This window comes from Papio anubis, chromosome X (assembly GCF_008728515.1).
Source record: "Papio anubis isolate 15944 chromosome X, Panubis1.0, whole genome shotgun sequence".
Lineage (NCBI taxonomy): Eukaryota > Metazoa > Chordata > Mammalia > Primates > Cercopithecidae > Papio > Papio anubis.
In genome coordinates, this window is record NC_044996.1 from 128,409,599 (window position 1) to 128,436,423 (window position 26,825).

Genomic DNA, 26,825 nt, shown 5'->3' on the forward strand with positions numbered 1-26,825 from the left:
GAAGAAACTGTTATTTAAGACTTAAACTCACTATAACCAGAGGTTCTGCCATCTAAGGGAAAATTCTTATTATTTGGAAACAAATGTCTACATTGTTGCTTCCCCTCACTGAGGCTGGTCAAGTAAAGAAAGAAAATGTGGAAATGTTAAAGCCTCTTTCATTCTTCTGTGCTGCTAAAGGTGAGGTCACAAACAGGCAATGCGTGGGCCCAACCTGGCTTGCAGACCTGTTTTGTTTGGCCTGTGTATTGTCAGCCTGCACAGTGGTTTCTTTCCCCTCAGTGTTTTAAATTAGACATAGCTGCCAACATAGAAAAAACATGCAAGTATCCTTGACAGATGTATTGCAAATAAGTTCTACTGTTCTTCAGCTTGCCAAAACTCTCTTAGTCCTGAATTCTGATTAAAAGTTCTTAACTTTAATGAAATTCAACGTATCAATTTTTTTCTAAAGTTAGTGCTTTATATGCCCTGTTTAAAAAACTTTTTATGAGACACATGAATATATTATCCTATGCATTCTTCTAGAAGCTTGATTGTTTTATCTTTCACATTCAGGTCTATGATACATATTGAATTAATTTTTCTGCAAGGTAGGTATTCCAGGTTCATTCTTTTTTCCATGTGGATATCCAATTACTCCAGCATCATTCATTGAAAAGACCATCTTTTCCACCACTGAATTATGATGGCTTTAAAAAAAATGTTAAGTCAAGGGATCACATATGTGTGGCTATGTGTCTGGGCTCTCTATTCTATACCATTAACCTATCATTTGCAACAATATTACACTGTCTCAATTATTGTAGCTGTATAAGTCTTGGAACCTGGTAGTCTAAATCTAAGTTCATCCTTCAAGATTATCTTGATGATTCATTGTGCTGCACACTTAAATTTGGTGCATGTGTGTATGTAACAACCCAACTAAAAAAATAAATAACACAAAAGGGGGTTACTGTGGGATGAGGGAGACGAGATACTGAGTCTCTGTCAAGGAATCTGACATTTATCAACACAGGTGCCTGCATGGCAATAATTTAGGGCTGCCTTTATACACAGGGTATGCAGTCTCCAATTTGCCACAATCCCCACCATTCCATTGTTTCCTACCACTGAAGCAGATGGGCCAGTGCTCACTTCTCATGTTACTCCTGACTCACTTCACTCAATTTATATTGCTGCCTGAACCCTGCTGATATTTGAATTAATGGACTAATTTAGCAGAGACTGTTGATATAGCTTTGACCATGTGAAGGGTTATTCCTGATAACAGTAAGAAAGCTAAATTGCTCTGGGTAATTGAGAGACATGGAGAGAAGGCTGAGGGGCTCTTCTGTAACAGTTTCTCAGTCTTAGCACTATTGACATTTAGGGCCAGATCATTCTTTGTTGTGGGGGATTGTCCTGTGCATTGTAGGAAGTTTGGCAACATCCTTGGCCTCCACCCACTAGATGCCAATAGCATCCCCCAGTTGTGACAACCAAAACTATCTCTAGGCATTGCCAAGTTGCAGACATTGCCAGACACTGCAGAGGCAGAATTGCACTCAGTTGAGAACAACTGGCCTAAACCCATCATGGAAGCAGTAAGGGTAGAAGAGATCTGATGTGGGGGTAGAATAACTGGGTTAGAAATGGTTACAGGACCTCTAAAGTTCCCACCTCCCCACCTTCCTTCAGCCAGCAGAAGCAGAACAATAGAACTATAAAAAGCAAAAGGAGGAACACTTTGAGAGACAGTGGCCTACGCAGCATGGAGCCGTAAAGAGCACAGCTGCATCACAAACTCCAAGGGGTGTCCTCTCATATAAAATACAAGGTGATGTCCTTGCCATGGTCAGAAATTTAAAAAATAATAATAAATTTAAAAATACAACATGAACAATGTCCCCTGGAGCTGTGCAATGTGATGGTTCTGGATATAAACTATTTAAAAGCTCTCATCTCTCTAAATATTCTACAAATTCTGCCCCATATCCATTCCACCCCATCCTCCATACACATACACACAAATGCCTCATGCAAATGATATTTTGGGGGAAAATAGACAGCCAATCTATCAAACTAATTCCTAGGAAGCATACCAGAGCCAGAAGTGACTAGGATAAAAACATCAGTCCCTCCACCATTACCTCTGCCTCTCAGAACTTACAGAAAGATTGGGATGCAGGCTCCCAGCACACATGGGTTGAAGTTCAAGCCAATTTCATTTGAATTTCAAAGGACCTGCATCACAATTCTCTGTATCTGTGTTTAATTTGCTTTGGTTTCCTTTATTCTGTTCCCTATATATTATCTTTCTTCCCCCTGGCTTTCTTTCAGCCTTGTAGATTTTATTAACACTAACACAGGGATGGAGGCACTCACTTTTTTCTGTAGTGCTATGCCCAGAATAGAAATGGTCCACCCCAGGTACAAGAATAAGGGGTATATTCTCTGTAGAAAATGTTAAAACAATAAAATTGACTAAAAGTTACTTGGCTTTTATCATCATCATGAACCCATTAAGTCTAAACAATGTCAATGATAAAATACTCATCCTCCTAAAAAATATTTTGTGGTCTACATTCTAAACAATTACTGTGGCTATTGTTGAGTTTAAAATACACACACACATATATATATGCATATGGGTGTGTGTGTATATATATACACACACATACATACGTGTATATGGGTATATACACACATAGACACACATGTGTGTATATATATATACACACACATATATGTGTATATGGGTATATACACACATACACACGTGTGTGTATATATATATACACACACACACATATATAATGTCTTCTGCTGATGATGCTAGAGGATTTTCACAGGTGAATCTTGAAATTTTTACAGTTTCTGTGTCAATTCCTTCTTTCTGCCAAATCTGCTAAGAGGATTTCAGGGCAAATAAAGGAAAACATATCTGGGTTATAATTTAATACCCAAAGATAAAGATCCTTTTCCCTCTGTTTGAAAGAAAAATGCAATGAGGTAAACACCACTCAGAGCCTGGAAATACTTTTGTTCACACTTCCAGAACACTTCACATTTGAAAAACAATACGGCAGGGTTCTTTGAAGTTACAGTTTGCCATGGAGATGCTTTATTTGAAGCATTTTCTCCTGCAGGCTTGGTAATTTTTCAAAAGTGTTAAATAAACTCATAGAGCACTCTTGTTCAAAAGGAATTGTATATTTCAGCTTCATTTCCACACTCTATTTCTGCCCTTTGATAGACTGCTTGATAAAAAGGGAGTCCTGCACCTCTCAGTCATCTCAGGGCCCCTGACATCTCCCCCAAAAAGAGCTGAAGATGGAAAAAGTCTCACATCATTCACTAGGACTCCTGCTTACCAGGGTTTAGTCACTTGTGTTCTGGGCTTTGGTCCTTTGCCCAAACACATGCCAGAAGATACATAACAAATTAAACTAGCAGGTTTGGTCCATGTTAAAACATTAGTTTACAGTCTTCCAGTAAAGCATTTTCTTTCTAGGGAGTAGGAAAATTTTGGGAGAACACACATCATTCCTTGAATACTCATGAAGTAGGCAACTTCATGTACTTCTTAAATCTTGAAAAGAGCTGTAATCTCAGGGTAGTTTATGCCTTCTCATGCAAGGCCTTCCCATTTGGCCTTGTGCCCTACCTTTGCGTCCTTCTCTGCTCCATATTCCATATCCATCTGCTATAATTTGAATGTTTGTCCCCAGCAAAACTCACAGTGAAACTTAATCCCCAAAGTGGCAGTGTTGAGAGGTGGGGCCTTTGAGAGTTAATTAGGTCATGATGGCTGCCCTCATGAATGAATTAATCCATTCATGAATTAATGGGTTATCATGGGATTGGGACTGTGGCTTTATAAGCAGCAGCAGCTGAGAGACCTGAGCTAGCATACTCAGCCCCCTCACCATGTGATATCACCCACCACCTTGAGACTCTACAGAGAGTCCCACTAGCAAGAATGCCCTCACCAGATATGCCCCCTCGACCTTGGACTTCTTAACCTCTATAATTGTAAGAAATAAATTGCATTTCTTTATAATTATCCAGTTTTGGGTATTCTGTTATAAGCAATAGAAAACAAATTATGACACCATCTATTCCATCCACAGGAGAATTTCTTTGCAGTTCCAGAATATATCATGTTCTTATCCTATCCCACCTTAGCACATGCAGCTCTCTCTGCCTGGAATATCCTCTTCTTCCTAGTAAATGCCTATCCCTCTTTTGAGACTATTCCATGAAGCCTTCCTGAATCCTCATAATCTGAGTTAAATATCCCTCCTATGTGTTTTCAGAGCAATCTGGTCTTGTGTCTTCTGGTACATACTGTGTTCACCAAAACTTTTTCCTCTGGAGCTCGCAGCTAGACTAAATTTCCTGGTCTCCCTTGTGGTTAACTTTTGTCAGATGACTGAATTCCAGGAAATGAAGAAAAGTGATGTGTGTTACTTCTGTGAAAGGTAATTGTATGTTCTCCACCATCTCTCTTTTCTCAAACTATTGGCTAATGGGAGGAAACTCCCCAGCCCTAGGGAACAATGGCACCACACATGTAAGGAGTCTGGGTCCCTGAACAACCACAAGGAAAACAGGACAACTGTAAGCATCCACCCTGGATGGTGAGGTAAATGAGATTCATTGAACTCCCAGGGTTCTTTGTTACAGCAGTTGTCCTACCCTTATACAACATAGCACCTATCCCACTCTGCACTGCAATTCATTTGTAGGTCTCTGTCCCACTGGACTGTGGGCTCCTTGGGGGAAGGAGGTGTGTCTTGTTAGTCTCATCTCCAGCCCCTAATGTAGTGCTCAGTTAAACAGGAGGAACACACAAAATAAATATCGATGGAAGGAGGGTCATGGGAAGGAACAAACTCATGGATAGAAAATGTAGCACAGCAAAAACTATGCCCTGGAAACACAATTAGCCTTTGCTCTGAATCAGCTGAGACTCTGGATGAGTCAGTTTTGCCTTTCTGCACCACAGTTTCTTTGACTGTAAAATCAGATTGGCTAGTCAGTAGTTCAAGCTTTAGTGTACATCAGCATCGCCTAGAGGGCTTATTAACACACAGATTGCTGGGTTCCACTACCAGAGTTCCTGATTCAGTTGGTGCAGGGGAGGAGTGGCAAGAATTTGCATTTCTAATAAGTCCCTGATGATGCTGATACTGCTGGCCTGGGGACCACACTTTGAGAACTGCTTGCATAGATTATCTCAGATCCCTTTTATCTCTAAAGTAAATGACCCAGTCATCCACATCAATGCTTAGGAACGGTCCTGGCGACCTCCAGCATCCTAGCTTGTGGGCCAAATGATAGATGATTCTTCCAGAGTTAGTTTGTCCTTTGGGACTAGTAGATTGGAAATATCCTATGTGTAGCCCACCATCTGCATTCACAATATGCAATAAAACCCCTCACCCAATAGGAGAGGTGCCTCCCCAAATTATTCAAATTTTAAAAGTAAGAAACTATAACTAGGGTGCCAGATTACTTGGTTGAGATTTCAAGCCAACTATTCCTGATCCTTCCCGATCACCTCAACTCCAGCTAAGGACATCATGATGGGAATATTTTTGAACAAAAGAACACTGATTTTGAACAAAAGATAAAGCAAATAACCTGGCCACACATTAAGCCAAGTTTTCAATTTAGCAGATCTTTAAAATGCACTGTGAGTCAGCCATGATATCCCATGACTGCCAAGTGTTTACTGTGTGCAGGTATTTAAGAACCTGTCTCAGATCACCAGGAGGTAAAAATAACCAAATCTCAGACTTTGACTTAACTGGAAAGATTCCCAACTCCTTCTCCCATTACTTTCATTAAATGCATGAGACCAAATGCAAACCACAATATACTGACACCAAGACTTCATAAAACCCACACTTAGTTATCATACATTTATTTTTAACACAGCACCCCAGTTTCACATCATGTATATTTTCCAAAGTTGGAGATCTCTATGTTCTTCACAGACTTTTCAACAAGTGTGAAAAAGAGGCAGTAAGGTTAGCTTGAGTCTACAAGTCACAATCCAAATATAGGACACCTATGTTTAAGGTCAATATACATAATGTTCCCAAATGCTTAGCAAATGAATGAGACTCTGGGTGAGTAAAATATTAACACGACTTGTTAGCACATTATCATGAAAAGACAGAAGGCATCAAATATATACTTTGCTGTTACACTTTTTACTGTTCAATGTACCTGTAGTGAAAAAATATACATTTTTACTTTCAAGGTTAAAATAGACCATCAGCTCATTATCTCTCTTAGCCAACAGATATGAAGACTAAAATGGCTCTTCTTGCTTCTGGCTCACTTGAACATCTTATTTGTGCTAAAGACAAAAAGGATGGCAGTGCCAAAGAAAAGGGTATACCTGGTTCCCAAGATAGGTGCAGTTGAGGTTCTCGCACAAGGTGACTTAAAACAAAAATAACACAACTCAGTTGATCCAATCTCCACACAATGGGGTTGCTGCATCAACTGTTCCAGCCCCAGGGAAGAGTTCCCTGAAAGAGCTTTAGGACCTAGCCCTGTTGTTCAACAGAGTGCTTCAGGATGGAATTGGTACCTGAAAGTTCCTTTACTGTAGTTCCCAAATTCCAATTTAAGCCCTTTTAAAGTCTGGTGTCTTCTGGTCTTCAGAGTCATAAACCCACTTCTCTAATCTCCCACAGCCATGACATTAGCTTACAGCAAGACCAGAGTATTCACAAAACATGAAAAAATAAGCATTCCCCAATTGTTGACAGCAGAGCAAGGCTTCTATAACTAGAACATGTCCTGTGTATTGAAACCCTGCAATGCCTCCTAGAAAAGGTTCCTTTATCATCATGTGTGTTAGCATGTATAGAAAATAACTATACAAGCCTAAAAGCAACTGTGTACTTCGGATGTCTTGCTCATACTAACAGACTGACTGCTTTAGGGTATGCATGTAACGCAGCCTCCAAAAGCCTCTTTTAGGGGAGGGCAACAGCTCTTTGAATCTGCTTGCATTGCTTTTAAAGTCTGGCCCTCCATGTCTGCTGCTCTTGGGAAATTCGCATAACCAGATGCATTTCTCCTTACAAACAAGCGAAGCAGGGTACCACAGAGTAATACCCACATTCAAATTGCCATCAATGACTGATCTATCCGTGTGGGTGGGATCTCCCTTAGCTTGTGCTGAAGGAGGAGTGAGATATGTGAGCTGAGGACTCCAAAAACACAAATCCCCACTTCTTACTAGGAAACTGAACCATACTGAGTCATGATACAAAAAAAAAGTAACAAAACACCCATAACTAAAATATAAATTCAACTGATCCTTTGAAATCAGAGTTTTAAAAGAATACACTTGAAACAGTAAAGCAGTTAGAAAGAAAAACCAAAATTACTAGTGTTCTCTTTAAATAGAGGGGGAAAACACCTCTTAACTAGTACATTTTGTTCACATTCAGAATGTTCAAACCAGAACCTAATGATCCCTACTTGTCAATAATATGGGAAGATCTGGTTGCTATGATATGTTATATTCTTTTCTTTTTCTTTTTAAAACCACATTCCCTTGGTGATATCTAGTGAGAAGGTGTGATTCTAGTTTGTGTTGAACAAATGTTTTTAGCTCTAAGGTGTTATACTGTAATTGAGATCTTTCCAACTACTGCTTAAAAGAAGACATTGGCAAATGGCTGCCTTAACTGCAAAAAACACGTGAATTCCAATATTATCTTATTGATCTTCTGAGTACACATCTATTATTACCATGGCTGTGAGATCATTTAAGAAACAGACAAATGTCATTTAGAAACAGACTATAGAATCAAATCACAACTAAAGAGAATGCTTTATGATAGCTCAGACAGTGGTAAGAAATCAAAGGCAAATTCACATTTTTGATTACTCACCCTAAAATATGCTGAAATTGAATATTTGTGACCCAAGTAACTAAAAATACACTGAAGAAAGCTGTAACTTAACTACATATTGAGTTCATTTCAATCACAGTAGTCTATTTTAAAAACAAACTCCCATAAGGAATACAGGAGTGGAATCCATTGAAAGCAACAGCTGTCAAAAACTCTGCCAAGAAACTCAGAGTAACTTATTGCATCATAAAAGGTGAGGTGTTCAGGAAAACAAATATCTCAATCATATTCTTTTCTTTCAGATTTTGTCACTTCAATCCAAGAGAAATTTCTAGAACTAAACTCCCTAAAACATGTTTTCAAATTTAAAGACTAACCAAGTCAATGAAATTCAACATGATAAACAGAAAAAAAAAACCTCCTAATCTATTTTTAGTATTGGTAGAGGGTAGAGAATCTAACTCAAAATCCATAAAATCAGGTTGGCATCCCAAATCTGCCACTAGTTACCTCTTTCTATGGATTTTTTGAGCCAGGTACTGTTGTTTCTTAGGACTTTGGTTTCCCCACATGCAAACTGCAAGTGATGGGTACCAGTCCTGCCCAGCTCTGACATCCTATTCTCCAGTGACAGTAAGATGGGCACAGCTTCCAGCTAAGCTGCCTCCTCTCCCAATCATGCCCAAGCACTTATTTAATATTTGCAAAGCAGTTAGATCCTTCCAATTAAGGTAAATATCTGCCCAATTACAACATAAACATTCATTCCAGATATCTACCTTTTAGTTTTGCTTTGATGTCTGCTTCATAGGAAAGTGGCGAAAGCAATATGCCACATACGAAAGATGCCGAGGGACCCAATAAACCAGCTGTCAGCTACTACTGTGCTTTCATCTGTGGGACTGTAGGATCCCAATGGGGGAAGACCACTTAACAGCAAGGTAATTCAACCCCTATAGATGGGGGCAACATTGACCTTCTGTCTATAGAATTCTCCCCAATAGGCAGGTCTAATTTTGGAGTCGTTTTATAGAAGAGGTATAATGGTGATTTCAGTAACTCAGCCATCCTATAAATCACATTAAAGGCTCACAGAAATATTTATCAGGTGTTATAATCCTAAATTAAAGTACACATCCTAAGAAAACACACAGAGGATGAGCACTACTTAGGTAACAATAAAAGTAGTGTGTCATTACTTGTGTGTTATGCACATTTAACTGTTTTTTTAAAAAATCCACTTCTAAGCAACTAATAAACTGTGGTTACAATTAAGTCCACCCAAGAAGGTAGGCATACATATTATTAGTGTGTGCTTGCCTATCTTAAAATAATGATGACATTATGAAACTCGGAGGAATTTGATTGTCCAATGCAAGTTTTTTCCCTTAATGAAAACCAAGCCAACTAGACAAAACCCCAACAAACCTCCTAATTTGGCTCACTCTGGCACTGATTTCATGGAGGGAAGGGCAAAAGCATGTCAATATTTTTTAAATGAATACTGCAGACTAACATTCCTTAGTTTATACGTCTGCCTAATAGAAATGAAGTGCCATCCCAACTGAGAGCATATGTACTGGAAGCTTATGAGATAAAGTGCACATGCTAGTCTTTCCTGGATTGAATTTACCAAAAGCCAAACATGCTGTGAAATGTCTGCAATAAGAACAGTGCTGATAGCCGGGCGGGTGGCTCACACCTGTAATCCCAGCACTTTGAGAGGCCAAGACTGGCAGATCACTTGAGGTCAGGAGTTCGAGAACAGCCTGGCCAACATGGCAAAACCCCGTCTCTACTAAAAATACAAAAATTAGCCAGGCGTGGTGGTGGGCAACTGTAATCCCAGCTACTCAGGAGGCTGAGGCACAAGAATTGCTTGAACCCGGGAGGCGGAGGTTGCAGTGAGCCGAGATTGCACCACTCTGCTCCAGCCTGGGCGACAGAGCAAGTCTCCATCTCAAAAAAAAAAAAAAAAAAGAACACTGTTGATAAAATCTGTTGTAGCCCCTAGATCTCAGAACATGGAAAAAGCAGTTGCCTAAAAATTTACACTGATCCGTTCATAATCTTCGGAAGAGTTTAAACTTACTCCCCATCCTTCCCCCACAAAAACAAAAAAGGCAGCAAATGGGGAAGAAAAAAAGGGAATAGAGAAATAGTTCAAGTTTCCAGATTTTCAAAATCCATTCAAAATCCTTAAATATGCATGGAATAGATTCAACAATTTGTTTTTCTGTGGAAAAACATCATCTGTTTGAGCCTTTATCCTCTGCCATTAAGCTATTGATAAAGCTTGCCAATGGACTAAGGAAACATTAAATAAATGCCTACTTGTTCTAAAAGCTCTCAGCTCTATTGAAATTAAAGGCTGAATCCCACATATTGCACACCTATCCAAAACTGCTTCAAAAAGATCCCCCCCCCCCCCCCCGCTACCCTAAGAATGGGGAACTTAGTAAAATGCACAGGAGACAGCATTTCTTGCCATTAGTCTCTCAAAGTGGTGTTAATGCTGGCATGCCCTGTGAGGGTCAGTAGCCCTGTGCCCCTGTAGTCCCATTTTCAACCTGGGCTTTCAGGAGAAGCAGCAGCTACTTAAATTTCTGTAGGATACTTGCTTCTGCAATTTGAGCTTACTGTTTTATGTCACCTACACTGGAGTTAACTGGGCTCCTCTGAATCTGATATAAACCAATCACTTCCCAAGAATACACTTTACAGAGAACAAAACAGTCATACATCCAGCATGAGGACCACTTTCTTTCATTATCTCTTCATACCCAATACATTTGCAATCCAGGTTAAAATAAAGAATAAAATAACTACTAGAGATTGTTGGTAACAACCATTTCCCCTTCTTCCCCAGTTTGGATACCTGGGTTCAAACAACAAATGTTTATCAATCCTAACAGTCTCATCAGCCTTTCATATTTGATGGGTGGTTTCCAAACTCATGCATTTACAGATATATTATCCCATGCAGGATAAAAGTAGAGATCTGGTAACTATTTATTTAATTTGGTCAGGCAAGGCAGTCAAAGCAGACTTCTCTTGCCCAAAAATTTACATGAAAGGACTGAGTTGTCTGGGTTGACGGCCTAGCTTGGCCAAGTTAAATAGCTCATTGCCAAAACCTCCACTTTACAGAGGTGTAAAGACCCAGTAAGTCTTTGACATTCAATAGAAAACAATAGTCATGTATTATTTATAGCTAGATAGAATATCAAAATGGCACTAGAGAAGCAATTTTTTTGGCATATAGTGGTAGAGGGCACACCGCCAGTCTAAATCTGATGCTTTTATTTTTGTTTTATTATGGTCACACCAATGACTATCTAGTTGGAATTCCCAATTACTCAGGAAACCAACCTACTGTATGTGATATACATACAAAAAGCATCCTGAAAGTACTTGGTTACAAGCATCCTGAAGGTACTTGGTTATAAGGTTTTATAGAAAACATAAATTCTTTAAATAAATAATGCTCTAAGTTATTTTTATTTGCTAGAAGACTGATTTTTAGTAAGGAGCAGCATCTAATACCTTGCAGAAGTACTTAAGAATAGGAGACAAATTCCACTGATAATTACCATTTCAAGTGTGATAATCAGTTGAAGTATTTTTTCCACCACATTAAAACATACAAGTGAAGTGCAAGAGAAAAGGTCATATGGATTATATTTTGCTGCTCACAGCTTTTGACACGGTCAAACATCTATGAAAAGTAGTTGGGTTCAAAACATTCAAAAGAAAGATCTTGGCAGACAAGGTCACCCACTGTCACTTGAACCATGGGGGGTCACAACACAGTGACTGGACGAAGTTGTTCCAATTGGTTTTCCAATGCAATTCGTTCTTGATGAACCTCCTGAGTTATACAAAACAGAAGAAAAACAAAAAAGCAAAGGGGTCATTTATTGAATTCATTCCTACTTCATCAGATATTAAAAGGAAACTTATAACTGGACCCACAAATACAAGTGCTGTGTAACTCAAGAACAGGAAGACTGGGAGGTACCAGATTTAATGCTGGTGACCAGAAAAAAGGGGCTTCACAATTTGTAATCTCTCAACTCCTTTCTGAAGACGATGAAATGAAACTGACCTACTCCCCTCTACCACCCTGCCCTAGTTTTAGCTTGTTTTAACAAGATCAGTAGCTGGTAGAGAGTGTCATTAAAAATTAAAAGACTAGGAGAGAGCAGAAAGCAAAAACAGACTCCTAATACTGAGCAGTGAGCCAACAGGACTTAAATTTCTAGTTGCAATCTCTGGCTTGTAATTCAGCACCATACTCAGTCAGGTCTGAGGGCCAAAAAGGTATGCTAGTGGCCCCTCCACCAAAGTCTCATCCAGGTTTCTGCACAACGTATGGTGTAAGGTACGACATCTGGGTGAAAGGCAGAAAAGAGGCTGAGCAATCTGCTATTTTGGAATTCAAACTTTCGGGCCTAAACGGGGTATTCTGGCAGGAAGAGAGGGGACACACAAAAGTATTCAAGTAGAATCGCCAAGGTGGGAAAGAATTCTGTATAAAGGCTGAATTGTGAGATTCAGAAGAATCAGCATACTAATAGTCAGTATACAACTTCACAAGTATTTATTCACATGCTCTCCTAGCCACCCAGTCAGAAGTCTTTTGGTTTCTATCTCCTACAGGTGAGGTAATGCTCTAGCTGTGATGGTATCAGCAAAGAATATGCCAGATCAGAGCAATAGGGCTTACATTCAAATGACTTGAGAAAGATAATAAAGTTAATGAACAAGATACTCCCAGAAGGAAATAAGATAACATAATAGAGAGTAACAGAGGGGGATCTGGGAGAAAGGAGAGAGAGTGGCCTGGGAAGCCTTCTCAGAGTTAGCACTACTTGAGCAAAGACTTGAATGAAATGAGGAGTGAGCCATATGAAGATATGGGGGGAAGAATATTTAGAGACAAAATGGCAACTGCAAAGGCCCTGAGGAACGAGTGAGTTTGGTGAATTTGATGAACAAAAAGCCTGTGTGACCAGAGTAGAGGGAACGAGGAAGACATTGGCAGGAAATGAAGTCAGAGATTTAACCAAGGAGTCAGATCATACAGGGCCTTGTGGGCAGAGGAAAGAGTATGGAAGTGTAGGCGGGGTGGTATTGAGGGTTTCTAATCAGGGCAGGAACACGACCCAACTTAAAATTCAAAATTTTCACTCTGGCTACTGTGTAGACAGTGGATTATAGCAGGGTGAGAGTGGAAGCAGGGGAGCAACTGGGAGGTTACTGCAGGGACTCAGGTGAGAAACGAAAATGGCTTCCATCAGGGTAGAAGCCATAAAGATGAGGAGAAGTGGATGAATTCTAGATAAATCTTGAATCTAGAACTGGTAGGACTTGCTGATGAAGTTGATGGAGGAGAGAAGGAAAATCTGAGGATGACTCCTGGGAATTTTGTATGAATAAAGTAGCTGGCTGGTAGTGATATTGAGAATGAGAAGATTAGATAAGAAATGAGTATTTCAAGGATAGGGTTGACAATTAATTATCTGAGATGTGTATTGGATATCTAAGGAGAAAACATTGAGTAAGAAGTTATATATGCAAGTCTAGAGCACAGAGGAAAAGGGAAGCAGGGCTTGAGACATAAATTAGGTCTTCAAAGCCATGAGACCATACAACATCATCCAGCAAAACAGTATAGATAGAGGTTTCAGGTAAAGATGGAAGACTGACCAGGGGTACCACACTCTCTCCCTCCTGGAGCACCACTAAAACAATACAGCAACTTTTCAAAGTCACGGACCCACAAGACAGGGAAAACAAAAGGGACAAGATGATAGCAATAAAATTCGAAAGCTGAGTGGCAAACTGGTGAATGATAAATGACTTAGGAAATCCAGGAAAACAAATGTGTGCATTCTGCCAGCTTCTGAGTATGTCTATTCCAAGCATGCATTCCAGAGCTAGGGAAATAACCACAGGGTGAGTTTGGGAGTCCACTGGGTCCACTGTGAGATGAACGTAAGCTAAAACTCCATTGATCACCTGATCTCCCTAAGCCCCAACTCTGATGGGCCACAGTGACACTTTGCATCTCCTGGAATTAGTGTCAGTTCAGAGCCAGTGTCTAGTAATTCCCCAAAAGTCTAATTATTTCCCTTCCTCTAATGCACACTCACCCTGGTAAATGGCAGCAGGGTCCCTTTGGGAAAGGTTAGGAGAAAGATTTACAGTATAAATTTTTGGCTGCACAGTGGGGTCCTTCCATAAGGAGACATAGATGCCCCTTCATCATTCAAGAGGCTCTGGATCTATAAACTGGCTTAGCCTGGGAATTAATTGAGAGGCTATGACTATAGTTCTGTTTCAATGATTCTTCAGACTTCTGTTCACTAGACTTAGAACTTTTCCACTCATACAGATCAAGTAAAGAAAGCTGAGTCCCAAGCTAACATGAAGAAAAATAAGAACCAATTTGATTTTACATAGGAGAATTCCTGAAAGACTCAAATTGGCAACACCAGATACCTATGAAAGTGGGAGTACATAAGGGGAGATGGGGGCTGGCGAAAACAAGCGCTGGCTGAAAATCTGTTTCAGAAGCAATTAAATCCCCAGATCATTCCTGCCACCAGGGCAGAATGCTGAAGGTTTATTTCTTGAAAAGGTACAACAGAGAGCATCTGAATTAGCAAGAAACAAGCACAGTTGAGGACAAGATACTGGGTCAGAAATAGGGAGAGTGAATGAATATCCTGGAATGCTGAGACCTACAGCCCTCTTGCTCCACTGAACCAACTCTTTCCCTACATGCAGGTGACCAAAACAGTCTCCACTCTGGAGACTTCAACCAGACCAAGAGGAAAGAGCTAATCATACTCCCTTTAGGGGTTCCCCAACTATAGAGCCGAGCCAAACTGCCAGACTGTGAAGCTCAAAGTTGACAAGCCTCACAACGTGCAATGAACTTCCAATCAGTGTTTTCATCTTCCTTTTAAATATGAGCAAAGAAGGGTCATCAGATATTGAAAGAAAGCATCTAAGATAAAGTACATACAACACAACACAACACACACAAACAAACTATTCAGGAAGAAGAAAGAAAAATGACCATAAAAAAAGATCACAACGAGTTCTGCACATGTATCCCAGAACTTAAAGTATAATTAAAAAAAAAAAAGATCACGACAATGAAACAAGAATAGGATATCATAAAAAATAAACAGAAAACAAAAAATCATTGGTTATTAAACAACAGAAGATTTAGAATATATAATTAAGTTTCCGGAAATAGACAAAAATAAAGAAGAAAAGGTAGGAAGAAAGAGAAAAAGAAAACAGAAGAGAAAATATGAGAAAATTAGAGAACTAAGCTAAGAAGTCCAATGTCTGAATATCAGTAAGGGAGAATGAGAAAAAATGGGGGTGAAGGCAGGGGGGAGGAAATAATCAACGACAACAAAAATAAAAATAAAAAACCCTCCAGAACTGGAAAATATCGGTTTCCAAATTAAAAGGGCCCACCAAATATAGAGAACAATGGATGAAACTGGCCTACCCCAAAGCAGAGGGAGAGAGGAGAAAAACCAAAACCAAACAAAATGATAAAACAAGTTCACATACAAAGTTTTATAAAACAGAATGAACTCTGACATTTAAAAAACATTTTTTTTAAATTATCATAGGGTAAAACAATTTTTTTCTTTTAGTGTACAGATTTGTGTAACCACCACCACAAAGAAGATACATTACAGTTCTACCAACCCCAAAAGTTCCCTGGGACTACTCATACAAACTCTCATCTCATGCATAACCCCTGATAGTCACTGGTTTGTTTCACATCACTATAGTTTTACCTTTTCAAGAATGTCAAATAAAAGGAATCATACAGTACACAACCTCTTGATACTGGCTTGTCCCACTCTGCATAATGTCTGAGTTTCATCCAAGTTGTGTATCATTTCTTTTCTCTGTTGAGTACTATTCCATTGTATGAATGTATCCCAATTTATTCATTCATCTTTTGAAGAACATTTGTGTTGTTTCCAGGTTTGGGCTATCATGAATAAAACTGCTATGTACATTCATATATAGATTTTTGAGTGAACATAAATTTTCATTTCATTAAAGTAGAGAGACTGCTGGGTCACATGGTTAGTGTATGTATAACTTCATAGGAAACTGTGATTTTTCAGAGTGGTGGTACCATTCTGGATTCCCACCACCAATAAATGAGAGTTCTAATTGCCAGTACTTGGTGATGCCACATTTTTTTGTTTTAGCAATTCTAGTATGTGTATAGTGGTATGTAATTGTGGTTTAAATTTGCATTTCCCGAATGGCTAATGATGTTGAATATCTTCTCGTGTACTTATTTGCCATCTTTATATATTATTTAGTGAAGTGTCTGTTCAAATCCTTTGCCCAGTTTTAAATTGAGATGTTTTGGAGAGTTCTTATTATTGAATTTTAAGAGCTCTTTATATAATTGAGACATAAGTCTTTTATCAAATATGTGGTTTGCAAATACTTTCTCCCACTCAGCTGCTTGTCTCTTAATTTTCTTAACTATGCTTGGCAAAATAAAAGGTTTTAATTTTGATGAAGTCCAATTTTTTTAGTTTTTCTCTGTTATAGATCGTGCTTTTGGTGTTATTTCTAAACTCAGATCATGAAGATTTTTCTGTTTTCTTCTGAAAATTCTATAGCTTTATGTTTTATATTTACATCTATGACTCATTTCAAGTTAATCTCTGTATAGATGTGAAGCTTAGATCAAGGCTCTTTTTTTAAATGCAAATGACAAATTGTTATAAAACAATTCGTTGAAAACTGTTCTTTCTCACTGAATTGATTTTGCACCTTTGTCAAAGATCAAATGGCTGTTTTCATGTGGTCTATTTCAGGACTCTGTATCCTATTCCACTGATCTACGCATCAGCATATTGATTACTGGAGCTTGATAGTAAAGTTATTCCTCCAACTTTGTTCTTCCTTTTCAAATTTGTTTAAGCAATTCCAGCTCCTTGGCCCTTACATATAAGTTTTGGGATTAGCTTGTCTAATCACAAAAAATCCTGCTGGGATTTTTATTGGTTTTATAATAAATCTATAGACTACTTTGGAGAAAAATACCATTTGAAAAGATATTTCATAAAGTAAGATATGAAAGGTAAATAATCACAAAGAAAAGCGGTCAACATAATTAGTCAGCAAGGAGATGATAAAAACTATATCACTACAGGGCTGTCTAAAATTAATAATCATAACACCAAATGTTGGCAAAGATGTGGAACAACTGGAACTCTCATACATTAGTGGTAGGAGTACAAATAGCTACAACCACTTTGGAAAACAATCTAGCAGTTTCTCAGAAACTAACATCCCAATCCTAGGTATTTATCCAAGAGAAATGAGAACATATGTCCATACAGAGACTTATTCAAAAATGCAGTTTTATTCCAAATTGCCAAAAACTGGAAAAAGCTCAGGTGTCTGTCAATAGAACTGATAACCAAACTGTAACATATTCAACCAATGGAATACTACTCATCAATAAAAATGGATGAATTACTGATACACACAACAATATAAATGAATCTCAAAAACATAATACTAAGGGAAAGAAGCTTTATATGAAAGTATAAGTTGTAAGACATCGCTTATATAAAGTTATAGAGCAGGCAAAACTATGGTATAAAAATTAGAATACTGATTGCCTCTGTGTGGGTAGGGCAGGAATTGACTAGGAAAGAGCATGAGGGAGCTTCCTGGGGTGATGCTAATACTCTCTATCTTTATGGGTGTTTGGATTCAGAAAGTACATGTACTTGTTACAAACTCAGCAAATGTACACTTAGGATTTTTGCGTGCACTGAGCGTGGTGGCTCACACCTGTGATCCCAGCACTTTGGGAGGCCAAGGCAGGCAGATCACGAGGTCAGGAGATCGAGACCATCCTGGCTAACATGGTGAAACTCCGTCTCTACTAAAAATACAAGAAATTGGCCGGGCGTGGTGGCAGGCGCCTGTAGTCCCAGCTACTCGGGAGGCTGAGGCAGGAGAATGGTGTGAACCCGGGAGACTGAGCTTGCAGTGAGGTGAGATCACGCCACTGCACTCCAGCCTGGGTGACAGAGTGAGACTCCATCTCAAAAATAATAATAACAATAACAATAATAATAATAATAATATTTGTGCATGCACTTTGTGTAAACATTTTACATCATAAGAAAAAACTGTAAAAATATATTGAACTCCAGCTAATTATATGCATGCTAAAATATTTAGGGAAAGTATACAGATATTTGCAATTTACTTGAAAATATGTCAAAAATAAGATGAACTGATGGACACAAGGATAAATGGGTAGATATGTGATTAAAAACAACTATAGCAAAATGTTATTGTAGAACTGAAGTGATGTCTATACAAGCAGTCACTTATTATACAAGCAGTCACTTATTATTCTTTCAACTTTCCTGTGTGTTTGAAAAGTTTCATACTAAAGTATTGGGGCAAATGGGGTTGGGGTATAAAAGTGAGGTCAGGGAAGGAAAACCAGCAGAAAATGAAAACGGGAAGCACCAGTGAAGCATAAGGAAAACCAGGAGAGTATGGTATATCAAAAACCAGTTATAAAAGCAATTTCAGAGGAGGAAATGATCAATTGTGTAGAATTCTTCTGAAAAAATTAATAATATTAAAACAGCCCCATTGGATTTAGCCCCAAGACGGGTGTGAGTGGAGGAGGACAAAGCCAACTGAAATGGAAGGAGGAGAAAAATCACTGGTTCGAAAGTAAAGACAATGAATAAAAACCACTCCTAAGAAACTTAGCTGTAAAGGGAACCAAAGAAATGGGGCAGTAATTGGCCAAGTGTAATGGACAATACTGGAGCACATTTACGTGTGGATGGCGAATGATCCAGTAGAGAACTGGGGGATATAGTGGGTAGAATCATGTCCCCTCAAAATATATGTTCAAGTCCTAACCCCAGTACCTGTAAATGTGACCTTATATGCAAATAGGTTCTTTGCAGATGTAATCAAATTAAGATGAGGTCATGCTAGATTAGGGTGGGTCCTAATCCAATGATTGGTGTCCTTAGAAGAAGATACAATAAGAAGAGAAATTTGGACACAGACACAGAGAGATACAGGAAGAAGGCCATGTGACAACAGAGGCAGAGATTGGAGTGATGCAGCTACAAGCCAAGGAACGCCCAGGACTGCCAGCAACACCAGAAGCTGGGAAGAGGTAAGGAAGGATTATCTTCTAGAGCCTTTGAAGACAGCGTGGCTCTGCCAATATCTTGATTTCAGAGTTCTAGCCTCCAGAGCTGTGAGAAAATCATTTTTGGTTATCTTAAGCCACCATATTTGTAGTATTTTGTTATAGCAGCCCTGAGAAACTAATACAGGGGAGAGTAATGATGAAGAGAAACAGGGGTGATGTCCTTGAGAAGGTGAAATAGAACCATTTGCAAGGTACCAGAGGAGGAGCCGGCCTTTGATAGTACCAGGGCCACTTCCTTCTACTGAAATAAGAATTTACGTCCTCTCTTTCAGAGAGGACATAAATAATTAAGGGCTTACCCAGAAGCTTTGGATAACAGAGAATGCTTCAAACAGCCTTTGTAATAGATTGTCTTTCCTTTTAAGTCACACACAATATGAAGCCTACATACTAAAGTCACTAGTCTTCCTCTGGCTATGCAAGAACCAACCCATGAAACTTAAATATAGTAATTCTCCACCTTCCAAAAAGGGTTTGAGAACAAAGAGGCAAGTCTTATCAACAGGGATGGAACTAAATGGTCAGCCAATGGTCACATCAGATCACTGTACATGATAGGTATGGAGACATCACTATGCACCCCACCCTATAAATATGTACAATTATTATATGTCTATTAAATTAAAAAAAAACTTTTTAAAAGCCAAGGAAAAGCCTGGTCATCCAAATCTGGGACTCATTCCTTACCTTGAGCTGCTGCTGGAGCTCACTGTTCAGCCGAGCCAGCACTGCGTTTGCCTCTTTATTTTTGCGGATAGCAGTTTGAATGGCCTTCTTCTGTTTGGAAGACTGCCTACAGAAAAGCACAAACACTTCAGTGAAAAAGGACTTAGAGGTCTGAACCCTTGAGGGTCAGAACTCTGGTTCATGAGAGGTGTTAAACTAACAAGTGGTTAACAACACAGGGCTCCAAAAATAAAATCTCATATTCACAGGCGGTCAGGCAGATAGACACCAAATGAAACAAATTTGTTGGGATGAATTATTTACACCTGAAGTAATTCCCATTTTATAACTTGAATAAAAGCTGTGAAGTGGGCCTTTTCAAACATTTGTGTTCCATTTATTCCAAGACATTTTAATAAGTATTTCTTCCTGACAAACCATATTAACTGGAATGCCCTTTTTGTGTAAGAATTAATAGCACTTAAAAGACCTGCAGGTGTCCCCTGTGGACAAGTCTGAAGGAAAATAATAGAAGAACATTCTTTTTCCCAAAAATTCTACATTAACTTAGCCAGACTACCTACCTCTACCTTATTTATTATTAGGCATGAATGCCTAACTATATATGTGTGTGTGTGTGTGTGTGTGCGCGCATAAATGTGCACTCGTGTATGTGCATAGACCAGCATATATCTGTGGCACTTGAGAAAAATACAGAACGTTTTAATACCAGTATCTCCCAATTAACAGCAAATTCACAGAACAGGCATAACCAGAGTGACCATGCATCCTACTGTGCCCATTACAATCTCCATTTGAACTGTCTGTCCAGCATAAGTACATTAACACTCTCTACTTTTCAAAACCGTCCATGGTTGGGATGATAAATCAGTGTGGTTACCACAGGGATAATCTACAACCTTTCATCCCACAGCAAGAAACACCGAATTCTTAGAGCAAAAGAGCAACTGATGTTCTCCTAGAAAAACAGCCATATGTGCCATCACTGGGAGATGGGTTCTAGACAAGGGCAACTGAACTAGAATGGACTGTGACCACTTTACAGATCTGACTGATATTGACAATTGGCTGAGTGCAGTGGCTCAGGCCTGTAATCCCAGCACTTTGAGAGGTCGAAGCAGGATGGTCCCTTGAAGCCAGGAGTTTGAGACCAGACTGGGCAACATAGTAAGACTCCATCACTACAAAAAATAAAATGAAATTGGCTGGATATGGTGGCTCATGCCTGTAGTTCCAGCTACTCAGGAGGCTGAGGGGGAAAGGATCACTTGAGGCCAGGAATTCGAGGCTTCAATGAGCCATGATCATGTTACTGCACCCCAGCCTGGGTGACAGAGTGAGACTTTGTCTCTAAAAAATAAAAATAAATAGAAATTGAAAAGACAACCCACAGAATGAGAGAAAATATTTACAAAGATGGCTCAATTTTCTCATATATCTGACAAGGGAGTTGTATCCACAATATATAAAGAACTCATAACTCAAAAATAAAAAGATTAATAATCCAAGTAAAAGTGGGCAAAGGGTGTGAATAGACATTTCTATGTCTATTCACAAAGAAGATAAACAAATGGCCAATAGGCACATGAAAAGATGATCAATGTCATTAGCCACGAGGGGGGAGGGATTGCATTGGGAGTTATACCTGATGTAAATGACGAGTTGATGGGTGCAGCACACCAACATGGCACAAGTATACATATGTAACAAACCTGCACGTTATGCACATGTACCCTACAACTTAAAGTATAATAATAATAAATAAATTTAAAAAAAAAAAAAGAAATGCAAATCAAAACCATGAGCTAACACTTCACACTCACTAGGATGGCTGTAATAAAAAAAAAAAAAAAAAGGTAAGTGTTGACAAAATGGAGAAATTGGAACCCGCATACATTGCCAACAGGAACATAAAATGGTGCAGCCACTATGAAAAAGTGTGGTAGTTCTTCGAAATATTAAAGATAGAGTTACCACATGACCTAGCAATTCCACTTCCAGGTACAGACCCAAGAGAAATGAAAACGTAAGTCCACACAAAAACATGTACACAAATAGTATAGTGGCATTACTCTTAAGAGCCAAAAAGCAGAAATAACCAAAATGTCCATCAACTGATGAATGGATGAATAAAATGTGGTCTATCAATACAATGGAATATTATTCAGCCATAAAAAAATAAGTCCAGATTTATGCTACAACTTAGATGAACCTTGAAAACATTATGCTAAGTGAAAGAAGCCAGTACAAAAGACCACCTTTCATTATTCCATTTATGTGAAATGACAAGAATATGCAAAGCCATGGAGACAGAAAGGAGATTCGTAGTTGCCAGGGGCTGAGGGGGAAGGAGAGAATGGGGAGTGATTGCTAATGGGCATTGATATTATTTTAGGCATGACAAAAGTTAGATTGTGGTGATGGTTGCATGACTTTGTGAATAAACTAAGAACCACTGAATTGTACATTTAAAAACATGAACTGTATGCTATGTGAATTATATTGCAATAAAGCTGTTATAAAAAAGAGAAAAAGAAAAGATCTCTGTATGAACTCCACCAGATGCCCTGACAACTACTCTGGAGAATGTTAAGCCACTGATGACTAAAATTAACATGAAGCTGAAATTGAAGTGGAGTGCTGGGGTAGAACATGGAAGAAAATTGAGCCGGGCGCAGTGGCTCAAGCCTGTAGTCCCAGCTACTCGGGAGGCTGAGGCAGCAGAATGGCGTAAACCCGGGAGGCGGAGCTTGCAGAGAGCCGAGATCCCGCCACTGCACTCCAGCCTGGGCGACAGAGTGAGACTCCGTCTCAAAAAAAAAAAAAAAAAAAAAAAAAAGAACATGGAAGAAAACTGAGCCATCTCTGTTCCTGTTCCTGATAGGGATTCACCTTCCAGGCTTAACAGGGGCTGGAAGATGGTCAAAGCTCTCGGTGAATGTGATGAACAAAATATACTTCCTCTATGGACTTATACCACCAGGGGCCTGTCCATTTGAAAAAAAGAAAATCACCTGAAGGAGAGGGCTGCAGAGATTCAGAACGGGACTTTGGCTTCAAAGACAAGTTGCTAACATCTCCCACAGAACCTGCAGAACTGTTCTACAACAGTGTAAGCAGAAGAAAATCTGCAGCAGCATCTGAGACCTGCAAGACCCCAAAAGCAGGGTCATGATGGGTCTTGAGCATTATGTTAGTGACCAGTCAGGCTCACTTGCAGTCAAGTGACAGGAGCAGGTTTCTGTCCTCAACACCTACCTCAATTTCACTACAAAGAAATTGAAGCAAGTGATGGCTCTTCTCAAAGCCAAAGTTTTACAGAGAAGAATAGTTTGTCCAGAGCATCATTGTCTCAGTCCCTGGCCATGTCCACAGATGTCTCCACCCTCCCTCCAACACCTGTTCCAGCTGGTTGGATAAATATAATGGAAGTTCTGTATGTATCCATTCTGTGCTGAGGCGACCAACAACAGAAACCATCACATACCACACCTACTGAAAGTGTGTCTGTGGGTGAAGGAGCTAGCCATTTGCCCTGAGGGAAAAGGAGATAACATGGGCAGAGAGGCAAAACTGCCATTTACAATACTGTGGTCTTGCCAGGAAAATCTGGGCCCTCACAAGGAAGAGGGGTAGGAAACAACAGAAGGTGAGAGGAAGGGAAAGAAATCAAACCAAACCAAACACTACAGCCTAGGACTCGTCCGCCCCTTTAGGTCAGGTTAAGTCCTATAGCTTATAAAGCCTTCTGTGTGACTGGGAGGCTTGAATCCCATCACAGAGACGAGCAAGATAAAATCTACAAGCATGAAAAAAAAAAAAAAAAAAACCTTAAAACCATGAAATCCTTCTGTTGGTGTGCATGTAAATGTCAACACATTTACATATCTGTGTACATCTCAGAGCGAGATTCCTACCTTGCTCTTGTTTATGTGGTCTACTTACTTTTGGACTGTTGGGTGCGGTTTCATGGTTGCTGCAGAAGCTGGCCCACTTGCAGCGGTTGAAGGCTCTTGGTTTTCTGTAGCTTGATTTTCTGGTCTGAATTTCCTACGAATGGGCTTTGATGGTGGCTGAGAATACGGTACATCCTGTGGATTTAAAACAAAATACAAATTAAAAGTTAAACATTTAAATATTCCCTCCACTCTTCCTGCCAGTGTCCCACATTCCTTTAGCCCCAACCCCAAGATCAGGAGGGTACTCTATTTACTGACCCATGGCTCAGCAAGAACTGGGGGGACACAGGCAGCAGAGTCCAGTGGTCTTCCCTTTTTTCTTTTTCTTTTTAAATGTTTCAAGAAGTCTATTACTTCTTGTCACCTGAAACTCACACAGACCCTGTGTGCATCTCACACCATGGGGCCTTATCTAACTGAAGACAAGATAGGCTCCTGCCTCACTCTGAAGCCTTTTAAAACCTAAGCTTTGGAAGTTTTTAAAGGTCTTAATCATATGCTCATCATTCTCCTATCCCCAATCCCTACATAAAGTCAAGAAAAAGAGCCACAGTGTATTATGGAAGGACACAGTTGGCCTGCTTCCTTGGAGGACTCTACCTCACCTGTGCTCCTGAGTCCAAGGCCCACTCTCTCTGAAGGGAGAAGAGCCATGGAGGACAAGAAGACGGTGAGGAGATGAATGGAGAGCATGATGAGTGAGGGGTACTTACTGAGCAAATGACAGGTGACCCAATGGCATGGCTGGGCAGATGCCAGGTGAAAATGCCACAATGCAAGAGGAAACCATGGTACAAAGACCAAGAAGGAGAGACTACCCCACTCCAAGAGGCACTCAAAGAGGCTTAGCAGGTGGATGGAGTTTTGCTAAAGACATCTGTCCCCCTCCACAGCCCTTTTTGATCTTGCCATAAAGAAGGCCACCATGTTTAGCTGCAGGGCTAAGGAGGTTGAGTATGTACTGTCATGTACAAAATGACATCAAGGGTCAAGCCCAGGAATCTTCAGGACCCCAATCTTCACAAAGAACCCACAGTCTAGGAAATCTGGATCACTGACATTCATTTCAGGACACAGAAACCTTAAAACAATAGATCAGCTAATAGAGATAAGAAGCCCATGGGTGGGACTCGCAATGCCATCTGACAGCATCCTCAGGCTGACCTTACCTTCTTTGCTGGACTACTTTCTGCAGCCTGGGATGGGGCTCTGCTCAGCTGTGGGAGTAACTCGGCCTCTGACACTTGTTCAGACTGTAGAAAGAGATCAGAGAGAGGACAAAAATGCAAAAACACAATCACCTAAATATATAATAAAGAGCACTTAGGAAGATAGTCACCAAGGGAAAACTGATTTAGGCCAAGTTGCAGCCAAGAATGCTTACGTCTGCTGATCCTTGGGTAAAACCTCCCATAGATGCTGCTATTAACTAACCCTCCTTCCCAGATTGTTCAACCTTAGGAAAAGGAATCATGGGAATTTCTTCTGTAATTGAACGTATGTATTGCTAAAAACCTAATGCTTCGCAACAACAAACTCTAAAAATAACAAGGCTTATCAGAAAAACAGGGTTGAAAAAAAGATTTTAACTTGAGCACCAACAAAAACAATCATCATCATTAAAAACTCTGATTTTTTTAAATGTTAAATTTCTAATAAAGAAATACTCTATGAGCAGTGTGAAGAAGAAGTAAGAACTATCCCCCAGGCCAACCAAAGCCCACGTGCTGCTGCATCCCCAGATCCAGCACCTACGTTCCACTGCAGTGGCCGCCACCATGCCCAAGACAAAGGCTGAAGGGGACGCTAACGGAGATAAAACCAAAGTGAGGACAAACCACAGAGAAGATCTGCAAGGTTGTCTGCCAAACCTGCTCCTCCAAAGCCCAAGCTTAAAGAGGCCCCTGCAAAGAAGGGAAAGAAGGTAAAGGGGAAAAAGGGAAAAGCCCATGCTGGTAAGGAGGGGAATAACTCTGCAGAAAATGCAGAGGCCAAAACAGAGCAGGCACAGAAAGCTGAAGGCGCTGGGGATACCAAGGGAAGTGTGCGCATTTTTGATAACTGTGTATTTCTGGTGACTGTGCAGTTTGAAGTATTATTTTTTATTAAGTTTTATAAAAATGCAGAAATTTTTTTTTAAGCCATGTTGTTAGCACGCCGAACACATCATTGTTGTTTTATGGAGAAGGGGCATACGTCACTAATAGAATGTCTCTGAGGCCAGGCATGGTGGCTCACGCCTGTAATCCCAGCACTTTGGGAGGCCAAGACAGGTGGATCACCTGAGGAGTTCCAGACCAGCCTGGCCAACATGGCGAAACCCCATCTCTAATAAAAGTACAAAAATTAGCCGGGCGTGATGGTGGGTTCCTGTAATCCCAGCTACTCAGGAGTCTGAGACAGGAGAATCACTTGAACCCGGGAGGCAGAGGTTGCAGTGAGCTGAGATGGTGCCACTGCACTCCAGCCTGGGCGACAAGAGCAAGACTTCATCTCAGGAAAGAAAAAAAAAATGTCTCTGAAGCTGGACTGATGTGGAGAAAACACCTTTCCCTTCTAGTTTTGAAAGATAGCTTCTTGGCTCCCAGAAAGGAGGACCGTCTGACGTTGACACACACAGTCACCTTGGCACAAAGGCCTTGTGGTGTGGAGAAACAAATTCCTTTTTATGTCCCCCTTTCCCTCTCTGCCTTCAGTATACACTTAACTCCCTCAAACCCAGATACCTGTTGGGGTCTGGCCCCCAGTAACTGGTTACCAGTCAGGCTGGCAATCTGGACTTTCCAGAGAGAACCCTTGAAAGACCTGTGCTCTGTTTCTAGATTGTGGATCTTCAGATAAATTCTGCCATTTTCATTTCATTTCCTGAAAGTCAGGGTCAGCTCATGAAAAGTTGTTAAACAGCACGTTGAATGTGAAATGTCAACCCTCACTCTGAACTTTCCCTCTTCGGGGCACCAAATGAAGACTTCACTGGGTTTTACCACGGCTTTCTGATTTTGGAAGTCCATTGAAGGAGGGAGTCTTAAA

The 26,825-nt window shown here is 40.0% G+C and overlaps 1 protein-coding gene across 11 annotated transcripts in view; it reads right to left on the bottom strand.

Moving 5' to 3' along the window:
- Window positions 1-5,898: 5,898 nt before the first annotated feature.
- REPS2 (RALBP1 associated Eps domain containing 2) overlaps window positions 5,899-26,825 on the bottom strand; it is a 208,445-nt gene continuing 187,518 nt past the window's right edge. For all 11 annotated transcript variants that reach the window (XM_009197261.4, XM_009197260.4, XM_021933071.2 and 8 more), the window contains 4 exons: window positions 24,965-25,048; window positions 23,782-23,927; window positions 19,837-19,942; window positions 5,899-11,742 (listed from right to left, as the gene is read on the bottom strand). In XM_009197261.4, the coding sequence (XP_009195525.2) occupies window positions 11,674-11,742; window positions 19,837-19,942; window positions 23,782-23,927; window positions 24,965-25,048 (405 nt within the window). In that variant the 3' untranslated portion in view covers window positions 5,899-11,673. The remainder of the gene's footprint in view (window positions 11,743-19,836; window positions 19,943-23,781; window positions 23,928-24,964; window positions 25,049-26,825) is intronic.